Below are 15,425 nucleotides of genomic sequence, written 5' to 3'. Positions count from 1 at the left end.
ATTATTTTTTTTACATGTTGTAGTGCCATTTGTGGGAGCATTTCAAGTTGCTATACATCAATACAACTGTTATAGCCCATATTTTAATAATATGTATGCATTAAGTCCATAGTAACTACATTAATTGCAAAAAAGTGCAATAAACTACAAAAAAAAATTGAAAGTCGTTTTTGTTTTGTTTTTTACATATATTTCTACTTGGAGAAATTTAAGAGGTTTATCCCTCAAAACTTTAAATACAAAAAAGTTGCAAAAAATAGTTTACAACAACAGGAAATTTATTTTGAGTGTCTTCATAGTTTTATTTTTATATACTGCAGGAAAAACAAAAAACAATCCTATGATGCAAATTTGCAAAGAAAACAGCAGGTGCATCAAAATAAACTATTTCCAGCTGTGCAATTCGAGTTCTAAGCATCCCAGCAACTATTCAGAAAAGTATAGAGTCAAACATGACTTATAAAAACACCAGTATAGGCTTTTAAGGCCTACAAGTAAAAAACTACATTTCCCGCGAAAATGACGTCGCTTCCGGTTTCGAGCAGGAAATGGCGGACATGTGATAGTTCGCGCTGACGTCTGTTTCAATGTGGGAAATGTTACGAACAGCTGATCGGATCGGCAAAGCGTGTTTCTGAAATATTATGTTTTTGTTCCTGCAAGCGCTTTTTATGCAGTTTTTGCAAAGCTTTATGTGGAAGGAAACCGTGACCGAGGACAAGCTGATGGCATCAGATGTAAGTACAACTCCTCCGGTTTCATATGCAAAACAAATTATTGCGCTAGCTCACGTGGTTGCAGAGCTACCGGGATTTAAAAATAGTTACGCAAAACGGAGCGTGCTGCTCTGACCGGCTTTAAAGGGTTAACAATGACTTTAAAAAATAATATAACATAGTGTGCAACACCACTGAAGTTTTTTTTTTACCTCTCTTTTCAACCAACAGCAGTCACTCTCCTCTCCAAATAACTTCTGCTTAGCTTTCCGAGCTTCCTCTTAATCATCCGGTCTCCAACCTTTTTTGCGCCACGGACGGTTTATGCCCGACAATATTTTCACGGACCGGCCTTTAAGGTGTCGCGGATAAATGAGGGAGGGGCTAATAATCGGCTCCGTCATTTTTAATGATCGTTGAAAGCCCAGATCGTAATCGTGATTAAAATTCGATTAATTGAGCAGCCCTATCTGCAGCTGACGTCGGTCGGCTAACGGAGACGAGTCGGATCTTTCGTCCCGGACGCTCACAGCGCATCTGGACAAAATCCCAGCAGCACTTTCAGGACATCTCTGGGAATTTCCCCCTCTTGGACTCGAGGAAGAACGGATTAAGATTTCAATCCGTGGAGCAGTTTTAATGTGGAAGACTTGACACGCTGCAGACTAAACAGCTGAAGCTGGACGTTTATTCCACCTCTAAAATAATCACTGGCTGCGTCTCTGCTCGCTCTCGTTCGCCTCCTGACAGGCTGTTTGTTTCCAGGCTGAATGTTTGTGATTCCCGGAGGACTTCCTAAAACCAAGCAGCATTCTTCCTTCAAGAAAACACATCCCGGGCGAGGCCTCCACACTGGCACGGAGCTGCAGTTGATTGATGGCAAACAAATGTTCGCTACAGTTTAGACAGCGGCGATTTGGAGACGAGGCTGCTCCGGCTTCCTGGATGGGACAGCGTGAGGATCTGCAGCTGCTGGACGGGCCGGATGCGTTTATGCCGCATGAATGTCGGAGATGGGAGAAGAACCGGCCTTTAAAACGGTCAGCAGATAACCGGACCAGCTGCACTTTTTAACAAGCCTTCATCTGAGCCAATCGACACCTGAACCTCCGTCGGGGTTTAGTTATCTGAGGTTAAGGCGGAGAGCGCAACAGCAGATTTGTATTTTGAGTTCCTCGGATCATATACTTCCTGAGTTAATCACCAGCACACAGGTCACGTCAGGTCATGGCTGGTGGTTTATCATCAGCTGACTCTTCTCAACGTTTAGTCTTTGTTTTAATATCGTCTTTAAAATCAAGCCAAACTTAAATAAATCAAATGTTCTAAAATAGGAAAAGACTGAAAAATAACACGAAAGACTTTCAGAGTTCGTGGGCTTCGGCTTTTTAAGGACCGACCTTACTGAAAACTGACGACGGTTCAGAAACAACGAGCTGCGTCAGATCCTGACTGAAATATGATCCGTCCTTAAAAAGGATCTCCATGCATGAAGATCTGATCTCCAGCATGTCCCGGAGACCTGCAGCAGCTATGAGGAACACCGTCTGCAGACAGTGCACGAATAAATTCATCTGATAAAAACCGAACCAGCAAAGTAGACGAAACGCTGATGGACGGGCAGCTCCGTCCATCCATCAGGACCTTCTGTCACTCGCTGTTTTCAGAATAAATACTTACACACAGCCTCCTTTCAGGACCGTCCTGATTAAAACACATCAGCTCTAAATGAATAATGTGAGTCACTGATGCCACAAACTCTCCCGCAGAGTCTGACAGAGGAACATTCATCATGAGAGTCTCTCCCACTGCATCATTCGTGTTTCTTCACCTCCAGTGTGATGACTGTGGGAAACTCAGTGTTCCTCTTGTTACTGATAAAACCTATAAACTGTATTTAGTGCACTGTGTGTGTGTGTGTGTGTGTGTGTGTGTGTCTGTGTGTGTCTGTGTGTGTCTGTGTGTGTCTGTGTGTGTGTCTGTGTGTCTGTGTGTGTCTGTGTGTGTCTCTGTGTGTGTGTGTCTCTGTGTGTGTGTGTGTGTGTGTGTGTGTCTCTGTGTGTGTGTGTCTGTGTGTGTGTGTGTGTGTGTGTGTGTGTGTGTGTGTGTGTGTGTGTCTGTGTGTGTGTGTGTGTGTGTGTCTGTGTGTGTGTCTGTGTGTGTCTCTCTGTGTGTGTGTGTGTCTGTGTGTGTGTGTGTGTGTCTGTGTGTGTCTGTGTGTGTGTGTGTCTGTGTGTGTCTGTGTGTGTGTGTGTGTGTGTGTCTCTGTGTGTGTGTGTGTCTCTGTGTGTGTGTGTGTGTGTCTGTGTGTGTGTGTGTGTCTGTGTGTGTCTGTGTGTGTGTGTGTGTGTGTGTGTGTGTGTGTCTGTGTGTGTCTGTGTGTGTGTGTCTCTGTGTGTGTGTGTGTGTGTGTGTGTGTGTGTGTGTGTGTGTGTGTGTGTGTGTGTGTGTGTGTGTCTCAGAGTGACCTTACAAAACAAAAACTGAGGCGAGAGGAATGAACACAGACTCTGCTTCCTGCTCATGAAGCAATCACAAACACGCTGACGGGCGACAGGAAGAGGAGGGGACAACGAGGAGCGCGCTCCAGCTGCCGGGCGCTCGGGCCAAACCGAGCTGGGAAATCCGGGGGCGTCGCCTGGAAGCGGGTCGCAGCGCAGGCGGTGCTGCTCAAGAACTTCTGTCTGCAGAACGAGGGAACACTCGCTTACAAAAGCATTGCAGATGCTGATGTCTGAAACTTTCCCTTCATTCTGGGAATATTTCATCAGTTTCAGGCTCCAAGGGAACAAATCGAATATTCAAAAGACAAAGAATCTTTGATGGTTACGGAGAGTTTGTTTAGGGGAAAGCAGCGATCTGGTTCACGTGAGCTTTTCCGACTGTGTGAACGACTCCCACCGAACTCCGATTTCACGGAGCTGCTGCTCTTTATCAAACTAAACCTCCCTGTGCCCAGATGTGCGGCGTAACCTCCGGCTTCTCGTTCTGTGAGGGGAGGAGTCACGATGTCTCAGGTGGCGTCACACGCATGCCTTCATCCGTAGTTACTGAGGCTCAAACGGTGTCCTTATTTTATTTCTAAATAAGAACTTTATGAAGAACAGAAGACACTTTTAAAAGGATTAAAGGTCAAATTTGTGCCTCAACATGATTCTCGTCACATTTCTGTTTTCAGATTTTCTAACATCACTTTTCTGTGGAGCTGATGTTGTTTCTGCTCTCAGAGCCTTTAAAAGTGATTCATGAGGTAAAATCAGAAGTAAAAACGCGCTCACCTGGAGGACGGGGCTGTTGTCGAAGTTGTAGGCGCTGGGCCGTCCCTCCAGCGTGGAGAAGGCCACGTTTCCTCCCGTGAGCGGCGAGATGTCGCTGAACTCGTCGGTGCAGAGCGCCTGCTGCTCGTCCTGGCCGGTGCGGATGAAGCCGCGGTTCGCTTTCTGGTAGGTCTTCTCGCAGGAGCTGCTGTAGTACTGGTACGGCACCCAGGGGCTGCCCTCGCTGGTCCGCTTGTAGATGGCGAAGCTCTCCGGCCGGCTGGTGTGGAACTTGAGGCGGACGTAGGTGATGTCGAAGGCCTTACCTGCAGAGAGAGGGAGGAGCGTTAGGTTAGGTTTAGTTTGTGTAACAGATGGAAGGAGACTAAAAACCTGCAGACCGAAAGAAGCTGAGAGTCGGACGAGCTGCAGGATCAAAAATACTGATGCTCCAGGGCGGAGGTTAAACCATGCACAGCACAGCTGGATGCAGCTGTACCTCCGCCCTGACTGTAACCTGAGGATCTCTGCGGAGCATCGTGTCTCTGCAGGACTGTTTCCTGACGCCCGCTCGGGCGCTGTCGGGGGGATGATCTCGGGCGATTTGGGAAATGCTGAGCAGGAATGTGAAGTGCAGTTCTTCCTCTGACTGCGACACTCGGGGCTGCGGACGGTCTCCGCATATTTGGCGAGTCTGAGCAGGTCGGCCTGAGCGCTCCAGCAGCCGTCAGTCAGCGAGCAAAGGGAGGCCGCCGCGTTTGAGCCGGGCGGCGGGGGGTACGGCTGTTTGCTCAGCCAAAGAATCTGCTCTGTAAACAGTGCGCTGACAGGGCCCCGGTCTGGAGGGGCCCCTCTGTGTCAACGGCAAATAAAGGTGAAGCTGCTGATAGGACTGAAGCGCACAAAGAGCTGCAGTTTATTACAGGAAACAATGAAGCAACAGCAAACACGCCGCCGGCGTCCTCCCCGTGTGTGCGTGACGCTCTGAGGACCACACTGAGTTTATGAGCCCATTTACTGCTCACAATCAAAGCCTCGGTGGATGCGACGTCACCGCTGAGGTTTCATTTTCTGAATTACCGGCCGCTCCGTTCACACAGCGCTGCAAACACAGGCGGCCAATCAGAGGTCAGGCTGAAGGTTTTAAATTTCACGCAGCGGTTTAACAAACAGCACCGACCCTGGAGCGCTGGATCAGGGACGCATCAGCACATCTCATGAAGACCAAACTGCTACTGTGCTGCTTTCATCTTCACAAACACGCTCGCTTCGTCTTTTCACCGCAAACCAAACTCGGCGTGAAACAAACAGAAGCAGATGTTTTTATTTCCTGATGTGACAGACGATTGAAACCAGCCGCCGTGAACCTGCTCTCCACAGCAGATCCAGGACCAACCGTCACGCAGAGCCGCCGAGTTATAATCAGGGGCCACAACACTGTAGACTGTCAAAATAAAAGCATGGACACTGGCCATTGGTAAGTCAAACATGGGTGGAGGTGTTTTCTTAGAAGAATGAAAACCAGACGTGAAGAAAATGTTCAGAACGGATTAAATGTGTGTCACTGCGTTCCCAAAGTGTCGGCCTTGTGAGGCTGTTTACAGTAATCGAGTTTGAAATATCCTTCAAACATTCATGATTACATATTTACAGAGTCATAAAACAAAAGCTGTTCCCATCACAGGTGGGAAACGGCTCAAACGCAGAGATGGAGCAACAAGATCAAACAAAAGGAAGACGCTGAGGTGACGTTTGTGAGGGGAGCAGAACGGGCCTCGGGTGGACGGAGGTCTGAACACCAACCGTGCTGCTTTTATGTAGCCTCCCCAGAACGTCCCCTCACAGGTCTGTGTGCTCGCAGAGATCACAGCATGAAAAGGAAGCGCTCCGTCATGGTTTCCCACACATTCCTCCACAGCCGGTTCAGTTCCTGGAACAAACTGGGCTGAGTGAAGTTCACCAGTTTCAGAATAAAAGGCCGTTTCATTCAGATCTGACGGCGAACACGTGGGACCTGCAAACGTCCCGTGGAGCCTCGCCGGCCTCGGATCAAAGGTTTATGAAGAGGCGTCAGAGGAGACGAACGCCACTGACAGGAACACAAACCCGTCGGTGACGTCTCTTCAGAAACCGCACAGAAACACGCCTCCGCATCCTCACGGACGGGACAAAAGCGTCTGTTGTCGCAGCAATCGGGAGGCAAACAAAGTCCAGGTGGCTGCTGGGACAGGAGGCCGGAGGGGCCCGCAGGAAGTGACGCTGCAGACAGACGACAAAGCGCCGTCCTGAGAACACAAAGAGGAAGCCACACAGACTGGAAAAACAAACCGAGGATGAACCGAGCTCCTGCTGACGAGGAGCCATCTTCATGCTGCCACCATCTTTCATCCGTTTCCCAGCATGCACAGAGGAAAGTTGATGAAACTTAAAACTCTGGCAGACGTGGCTCTATGAGAGCAGGTGGAGCCTTCCAGCAGAATAAACCCTCATAAATCTGAGATGATTCAGGTTTTATGGAGATGAATTACAGGGAGTTAACAAGAGCTATAGAGGTGAAGGGTTAACAGCCTCGCCTGCAGCTGGACGACGTGTCCGTTTCACATATTTGACATTTGTTTCATTCTCGTCTTTTTACCTAAATCACAGAACAGGTCAGCCATCCTTAAAATGACTACGAGCGCTTAGCTACAGCGACTGAGCACGCTGGTGGAGCGAAGCAAACATACCCCTCACCCAGGAGAGCCGGGTGCACCAAAGCTCCTTCACCCCAGGGATCGCTTTATTGTCAGAGTTTAAAAAAGTATTTTAATTAAAAGAAAAATAAACATACATCAAGTAAATCAGATTATTGTCCTCTGCACAGTCACAGGCCTCCAGACGCTGGATTTAAGCTGCAGGCTGTGACGTCACACACTGGTTTAAGTCTTCTCGGTCTGTTACCACAGTAACCTCACAGCAGGTCACATGGTGTCATTAAAAAGGCCCCAAAAACCTCCAACAGCTCCAGTTAGCTGCAGTGAAGCTAGCAGACAGCTAGCCGCCTGTGTCGCCATCCACCTGTCGGTCAAAGAGGCCACGCCCCTAACGATGTATCCGGTTGTTCAGTCTGACGTCACTAGCCGTGTCTGGACCTAAACTCCGCTGCAGGTCCATATATCAAACGATCACTATGGCATTACTGAGAGTTGAAAAACTGTCTAAAGTCTTTCATCTTTAATAAAATGATCAGCGTTCTGCTCTACCAGGTGTAACAACTGAGTTTAACATCCAGTCATCCATGAAAACGGAATTTATGACATTTAACGGAGTTAGAAGTTAGCAGGGAGTTAGCTCGCTAGCTTCTATCTAAATACAATATAGCATGTCCTGACTGCGGGGTTTTGGAAACAAATTCAAACGTACAGCTCTGTTATCACTTCCAGCATAAATGAAGACAGAAAACTAAACAGCAGTGACGTTTGTAGGGTTACTGAAGTTGGGCTAGCTGGTATATAATGATGTGCTACGTGACCGCTAGCGACACAGCTATGTTAGCATAATATAAACAAGCTAACTTTTTTTACACTCGATAAAAGTTAATGTGAGTGTTCTCGGTGGTCAGGAACAAATGTAATCGCATGGCAGGATGCTGTAAAAGGACCAAACTTCAGCCAGGAGAACAACTGAGATAATCCATCCACAATACGAGGTTAGTCATTCATATACTGCTGCATGGGCTGGGCTGTAGTTACATCCTAAGGTTTTAAAAACTGAGCTTAAATAAATGATTAGCGGTAATAAAAGCCGAGGGAGGTCAACAGTGATCACTGACTGTTTTAGGAGCTTTTTGAGATCAAATAGAAGAAAATACAAAACATTAAACATGTTAACAACACAAAAGCCATATTAAACGCAGACTACTTTAGGCCCGGAAGTAGGATTCGTCGCGTCATCACTGAACAACCGGATAGCAACTACAACCAGAGCTGCAAACACGTTAACATGGGAGTTCATGGGGACTGACTCACCGGAGCCCCGGTGGACATTAGTGGAACTGCAGTTTCTGACTCGCACAGATTAAAGTGAACGTTTTTCCTCGATTTGAAAATGTGAGATTTGGTTTTTGTACAGCTTTATTTTTCTGATTTATTTCTCATCAGCAAAGCCAAGTATTCTATTATCTAACACGGTGACCTGGAATAAACCAGTTGAGATCATTTTTTACACGTTAAGCCTCCTAAAAGTGTAAGAAGTGAGTAAAAGAGGAGCTTTTGTCCTCTCATATTGTAAACAGGAAACGGCGCTTTAATAAAGGCCGGATTAAAAAACAGTGAACTCAACCTTTAAGCCAAATTCACTATAGAAGCTTTTTGTCTGCCCCTCCTTGGAGCCTCTGAGGATTTAAGCTGCCGTTAAGACGCTCCTGCAGCAAAGCCGCCGCTGAGAAACAAACGCAGACATCGTCAATTAGCTGGTTTTGCTTTAAGCGGCGCTAACCCGCCTTTTGTGGCACGCTGACCCTGCCAGAGTCTCCTCGGGGGGCCTCGGAGTCACGCCCGAACATGAAAAGAGCCTCCAGTCGTTCTGGAGAAGCAGCTTTTCTTTCCGAGGGACCGGTGGGGGTGACGGGGGTGACACGGCAGGAATGTGTTTCCGCTGGGCATAGTGACGCCGGACGGAGGGACGGACGGAGGAAGAAAGAGACCACAGAAACTCAAAGACGGAGAGGGGGCAGAGGGGGCTGCTGGGAGTTTTTCCTGCCCTGATATGGAAGACACGACGACTCAGTGAGCAGAAATGCAAACGAGCACGAGGGAGGACGAGCTCTGCTTAAGTGCCAGCGAGCAACGTAACGAGACCGACAGCTTCCGTAGCTGCACGTGACCTCTGACCTCTGGCCTGAATCTCCCAGTCTAAGCCTGGAGTCCAAGTTTGGATCAGAAGCAACAAACTTATCAGAACTTTAGCTGGAAAAACTCAAATGTACGGAGGCCCAGAGAGGCCACGATTACAGCAAACAGTCTCAAAGGAGTCGATATGAAGGCCGCTGCTGTGACTCACTGATCTGGTACTCTGTCTTACTTTGAGCTGCGTGATGATTCTTATTGTAGCCTCGCTCTCTGCAGCTCTGATCAACTGAGCATGTGCGCGTGTTCGGCTCCCCGCGGCACGTCTGCGTCACGCCACTCTGCAAGCGGAGGATCAGGTCGGCAACGGGATGGCAAAGAGGAATTTGTTTGGGAAATGCTTCCAAAAATATGAGAAGGGTGACGCAAACTGCCCGTAACCAGCGTCTGAATAAACCGGAGAGATGAATCAGCGCCGTCGCCATCTGAGCTTTTATTTTGGCAACTGTGGACACAGTCAGGTGCGTTTGGTCACAAACCTCAGATAGTCTCTTATAAAGGAGGCTTTATTTCAGAGGCAGATGTTCTTCGTCCACAGAGGACGGCGTTTAACGAGGAAGACGTCCTTCTGGAGGACAGATGAGGCAGGGGGAGGAAGCCGATGCAGTCGGCTCGCTCAGGCCAGACCTGAAAATCACGAGCTGTCCTTCAACGTGTTCGAGATGCAGCTGTTTCCTCTGACACACTCAAACCTGATGAACCCACATGGAAACAAGCAAAGACTGTAAAGAATCACGGACAAATAACCAGACGCAGGCCTCACTGCGAGCAGCCGTCACACGTCAGCCCGGCTGAAAAACAAAACCAGGATCAGGAGACGTTTTTTTCTCTCGTGGATTCCTGACATCGCTGCTCCGAACGTATCCGAGCCTCGGGGTCGGCCTGAGGGGTGGTGGGGGTGGGAGGGGCACGCCCCAGCACGCTGTGCGGCCCGGTGACATCATCGCATTTTTCTCAGAGCTGTGACATTTTCCTCACAGTAAAAAAATAAATTCTTGAAATGAATTCTGCTGTCACATTTCATAGCTGCTCTTCACTTTGAGAACATTCATTTCTGGCAGTTTGGCATTAAATCACGTTTTGAGAGAAACCAGCACACTGCACTTGGGTTGTTCAAGTACTCCGAGGTAACGAAATGACAGAAAAGGAAAAGGTGACAAATCTCAGAGCATCCGTGACTCTGATGAAGCTTCACAGCTTCACTGTGTCGCTCGCGTCCTGCCATTATAAACACATATTTCCTTAGAAGAAATGAAAATAAACGTGCAAACATGGCCGTTCGTAGCTTCTGTCAGGTCTTCAAACTCCGTGTTTTATAGTGTAAACTCCACGAAACTGGGGGCTGAGCTCCTTTAACACATTTCTTGGATGTTTGGGAGCTCTGGAAACTTCCCGGGCTCGTCCTGAGGGCTGGGAGGGGGGTTACAGTTGTTGTGAAGGTGTGGGGGGGGGGGGGGGCACGCCTCAGCTCACAGCACGGTCCAATTAAATTTCCTCCCATGACATCACCGCATTCTTCTCCAGGGAAACGAACAATGGCCGCTTTGACTTTTGGATGTGTGGGCACCGCCGAGCTTCGAACTCACGCTGACGAGTCCGGGCAGCAGGTACCGCGCAGGAGAAAGGTCAAAGGTCGCACTGAGCGCGCTCTCTCTATTTACATCCACTCCAGTAATCCGATTATTGTCAGCTCAGGCGTGAACGCAGCGGGCTGAGGACCACTGCAGACTTTCAGTGTTTGGAAACAAACACGTGAAAATGTTTTGAATGCCGAATTCAGCCGAAGAGCCTAAAACATGAAGTCAGATCATCATGAGTGGGTTTAAACGCAGCTGCTCTCGCTGCGGGGGAAGCATCACCAAATCAGCTGATTTTAAAAGGGAGTTTGGATAAAGCTGCTATTCCAGGGCTGCAGGGTTGTAAAAAAGGATTTAAAGTGATGACAAACAAGATGAGGCAACAGGAAACAAAGAGGACCAAACTTTGTTACGAACCAGACGATTAATCAATGACCAAAATCAGCTGATCGATCGGCGATCGCTGCCGGAAACGTGCGAGTGTTTCAAGTGAAGCGTGTTTCACATTTACGTACAAAGATGAACTTTGACCCAGTCTCTGACTGAACAATGGAACTAAACGAACTTTCATTAAAGACTAAACCCTGTCGAGAGCTGCGAGGATCCTCCACCAAGCGTGCTCGTCTCCCAGCAGGTGCCGGGGTCAGAGGTCAGCGGGCTGAAGCCGCTCACAGATAAAAAGCACCATCAAATTGGATTGGGCTTCTGTGAAAGGCTGCTGGGGATGACGCAGGAGGAGCAACGCCAGGAATGCAGCGGAGTTTAACCCTTTACGCCCCGCGGCGTTCCACGCTGCGTCCTCGTCTCCAAGGATACGTGACAGATACGAGAATCGGGTCACTGACTGCGGCCGCGACATGTGCAGTGCAGTTACACATTAATGTCCCGGTTAATCTCCAACCTGCTGCTACCTTAAAGGAACAAACCTCACACAGTTCCAGACTTCATTCACTAGTTGCTGAATTTATCTTTATTCGTAGATTCGTTTGCTTTGTGTGAGAAGCTGTGACCTCCTCCTGCCTCCGTGCACACGCTCATACGTCCAAGTAGAAACAGCCGACGCTTTAAAAGTTTCCTGAAAATGAAGAAGACTGAAGAATGCAGAACGCTGTACAGATGTGTGATAACGACCAGGTGTTATCTCTAAACATGCAGAGAGTCAGAGGGGAGCCGAAGACGAGTCCAAGCCGCTATCAGCTCCATCTGTTTCATAAACAACCGCTGGCTGAGCGAGCGCTCCGATTGGCTGTGAGGAGATTAAAGAGGCAGGCTGGATGTCGAGGTGAGAATGAGGTGTGTGTGTGTGTGTGTGTGTGTGTGTGTGTGTGTGTGTGTGAGTGATAACGAGGCTGCAGGCGGAGCTGAACGCTCGTCAGCAGCTCCAACATAAACTGAGCCGAGCGTCTCCGCCGCCGTGACATCAGCACAGGTCACGATGGTCACGAGCCGGCAGAGAAACTGTGACCTGCCTGTGGGCGTTTCACAGCTCGCTGATCATGTGACCGAGCAGTGAAATTAAAGCCGTTCTTTAAAATAAAAATGAAAGTCTCTGAGCACAAGCAGCACGGCGACGCTCACACGCTACCCCGACGTTCCATAGCGTGTGTTGGGGAAAGAGATGTTTCACTCTTCTTAACACGAGTAAGAGAATGACTGGAACATTTGTCTGTAACAGTGAGGCGCTGTGAAGCGCGGGGGCCTCTGATCCAATAATCAAACCCAGGAAAAGTTCCTCCTGCTCTCCTCTGAATCAGCCCATTGTGAAGAGAAACAGATTTTTATGAGCCTGCAAAGTAAATCAGGGTCATCCTGGACCTTTTATATTTTCAGGGCTGAAAAACACTGAAGCTGGAAACTGCAGTCACATCAGTTTTACACCCACACTCTCCTCATCGCTCAGCTTTGAGCTTCAGCCTGACACAGAGGAGCAGAGGCCTGGACGTTTCTGACTCTAATGGAGAACACATCAAGTGCATTGTGGGTAAACTGTGAAAGCTCATGTCGGCGTAGACTTAGAGCAGATGAAAAGTGTCCTTTGAGCCTACATTTGGAAAGCAGGCTGACCTTCTAGCTGTGCGTCCTTCTGTGAGACGCAGCTGCAGAACGACACGAACAAAGTCTGCAAAGGTCAGGATGGAAGGACGGACTCCTGTGTGTGTGTGCACCTGTTTATACATCTTTGTGGGGACCAACCGTCACTTGTGAGGACAAAAGAGACAGACTGTGGTTTAGTGTTACAGTTACCCTAAACACAACCACCTCCTAAGGGTTAGGCTGGGCGGCTGGGAGAAGCATGGATGGATGTCCTCACTAAGGTATCAAAACGAGAGAGAGTGTGTGAGTGTGTGTGTCTCTCAGAGGGGGGATTTCCAATTAAGTGTTTGAGGGGGAGGGCAGCAGGAAGGGAGTGAAGGTGGGAGGCAATGATTGTTTTTAATGGCTGAGAAGAAGCCCTGTCATCATTCAGTGAGCGCTGCAACGCGCTCTTAATGTGAAAAGACCCGAAATGACTGATAAAGAGTTTGATCCAGTTTCCTTTATGAGTGTGAAGCTGCGAGTTCAGCTTGTCTGAAGAGCAGATCAGTTTCCACCTTCAGATATCTTAAAGTAAAAAGTGAGTTTTTTCCCCAAAAGCTGGAAGAAAAAAATCTGAATTTAATCCTTAAAAGTTAAAAGTTCAGCAGCAAACAGACGAGCTGGAACTCGTTTCTTTTCTCACTCGTTTGTCTCCTATTTCTTCTTTAAATGCGTAAAAACCAAAACGATTCCGCTCACGATGTTTGCAGAACAGGAACAATCGGCTCCTCCTCAGGACGTCATGACAAAATGCAGCCTTTTCTTCTTCACGAGCTCGGCAGCCCCCCCTCCCCGAGAGCCAGAAATAACCAGCAGATTCCCATCAGTGAAGAAGCTGCGATCTAATCAGAGGGCGCCCCTCCCCCTCCTCCACCACCTCCACCTCCTAACAGGAGGGTGTTTGGTGAGGATTTAGCAGCAGGACCACCAAAGAAGCGGGCGCCCCGCCCGGAGGTGTCACCACACCGGGACGTCAGGAACAAACAGCAGCGGCCCTCGTTACCACAGACTAAGAGTCCCAGCAGGGCGTCCCACCCCCGACACCACCCCCACCTACAGCACCACCAACAACCCCGACAAAGAGTTCACAGCTGCAGGGAGCCGAACCTGACGTCACAGAGTTTGGTGCCAAACACGGGGAGAGGATTAAAACCTGTGCACAGGTTGTGAAGACCTGACGGGGTCCCGGGTATTTAACCTTCGTGAGGTCATCGCCTTGCAGGTGATCCTGACACATCAGGACATGTTTGCGAGTCGTCCAATCCCACCGTCACGAGTGGTCAAGGTGGAAAGGGCTGACTCTGAGGAAGCCTTTCAGATGAGAAGAACCAAAACTCAACCGTGACCTGAGAACAGAGAGCCTGCAGAAACAAGCCACACCCACACAACCACTGCTTCCCAGGGGCGGAGAGAGACTGTGCTGATGTCCGGATTAAGATAAAGAAGGATTATTTTGAACTTTGCTCATGCAAAGCGGCTTCAGGAGAGCTCGGGAGCAAAAACCACAGAGCTGGAAATGAGCAGATCAGATCGGCTGTGACTGGAAAGGAAAACGAAGCATCGAAGATTCTTCTGTTAATTCAGGTGTAATAAACAGAAAGAGCGAGACGCCATCATGAAGGCCATCGAGTGTTTAATCTCGCTTTAATAATCCTCTGAAGACGAGAGGACCCGGAGACATGATGTCACCGAGTGAGCTTCACTTTGAACCAAAGAAAATAAAACTAGATGTGAGGGAGATTTCAGTCTCCACACAGCTGCCGCTTCTTCACCGAAGCCTTTTCATTTTGTTTTTATTGATGCGCCAGTCTCGCTTCGCCAAACGCCGCCTGGCTCCTGTCAGGTTTACTGGTGTCAGAGGAGAGCAGCTGGACACGAAGCTCAAACACTCCAACGCACGTCGGCGGGATTAATCGAGAACATCGTGTTCTGTCAGGAGAGCACAGGGGAGAGAAAACATCTGGAAATCTGCTGCAGCTCGCCTTCAAATAAAAACCACATCAGTCGAGATGTAAACAAGCAGAACAATGAGCGAATGAGCTCAGAGCGCCCGAGGACGCTCAGCTACTATCTGCTCATCTGAACAAAGGAGGGGATTATTAAAAAAAACTCATATCCTGCTGAGATCGTCTCTGAGAGCTGATCAAAGATTAAATTAAGCTTCAGCTCTGCCTGCGCAAACACGGAGCCTGGAAACAAAAGCCGGGCCGCTGTTTACAGAAGACGACGGCCCAGGCCTCAGCGGGGACGCGTCAGGACAACAACACCACCCGCGGGTCCTCAAACGCCCAGCAGCTGCACGGCGAGCCAGAGCGCCGGCCGAGCAGCGGCGTCACAACCAGGGCGTGAACGCGCCACGTCTGAACCGTCCGCCTCGTTACTCACAAATACACGTGCTGCTGTGACGACACAGGTTCATTGAAAATAAGAATAAATGTAATTTAAAGAAGAGTTTGTGACGCAGCGATAATCAGCCGCCATCAGTAAACTGTGCAAAACGTTCACATGGAGCAAACGCAGAACTTAAACAGCTTACATTAGTTTTAATGTTTGACTTTGTGATGTTAGGAATGTTATCTTCAGCTGTGAGTGAAGACGAGACGCTGTAATCTAATCCCAGGAGATTACGGGTCCGCGTGGTCACACCGAGGACGCTGAGGAGAAGATGACCGACTGCGTGCACAGCTCAACATCCTGCCATATTAAATTACACTGATTGTTTTTTGTGTTGGAATAATTTCCATCCACTTTTCACTTTTGGCCACGCCCACTGGCGACAGAGGTTTCCCATCAGCTGCAGCTCTTTCCCTGTGACCCGGAGTTCCACAGACCTGACGTTTCCACAGCCGGGGTTCGAGCTGGAGGGGCGAGGGACCGCCTCTCCATCAGCCGTGTAATTACGCCACTCGAGTG

The 15,425-nt window shown here is 48.9% G+C and overlaps 1 protein-coding gene across 1 annotated transcript in view; it reads right to left on the bottom strand.

Moving 5' to 3' along the window:
* The window catches only part of lamc1 (laminin, gamma 1), a 47,331-nt gene that overhangs the window by 19,761 nt on the left and 12,145 nt on the right, over positions 1-15,425 (bottom strand). The window contains exon 2 of the mRNA XM_026149130.1: positions 3,995-4,299. Coding sequence (XP_026004915.1) covers positions 3,995-4,299 — 305 coding nt within the window. The remainder of the gene's footprint in view (positions 1-3,994; positions 4,300-15,425) is intronic.

This window comes from Astatotilapia calliptera, chromosome 18, assembly GCF_900246225.1.
Source record: "Astatotilapia calliptera chromosome 18, fAstCal1.2, whole genome shotgun sequence".
NCBI classification, from domain to species: domain Eukaryota; kingdom Metazoa; phylum Chordata; class Actinopteri; order Cichliformes; family Cichlidae; genus Astatotilapia; species Astatotilapia calliptera.
Note: the sequence above shows the minus strand (reverse complement) of the source record. Positions and strands in the feature narration are given on the sequence as shown.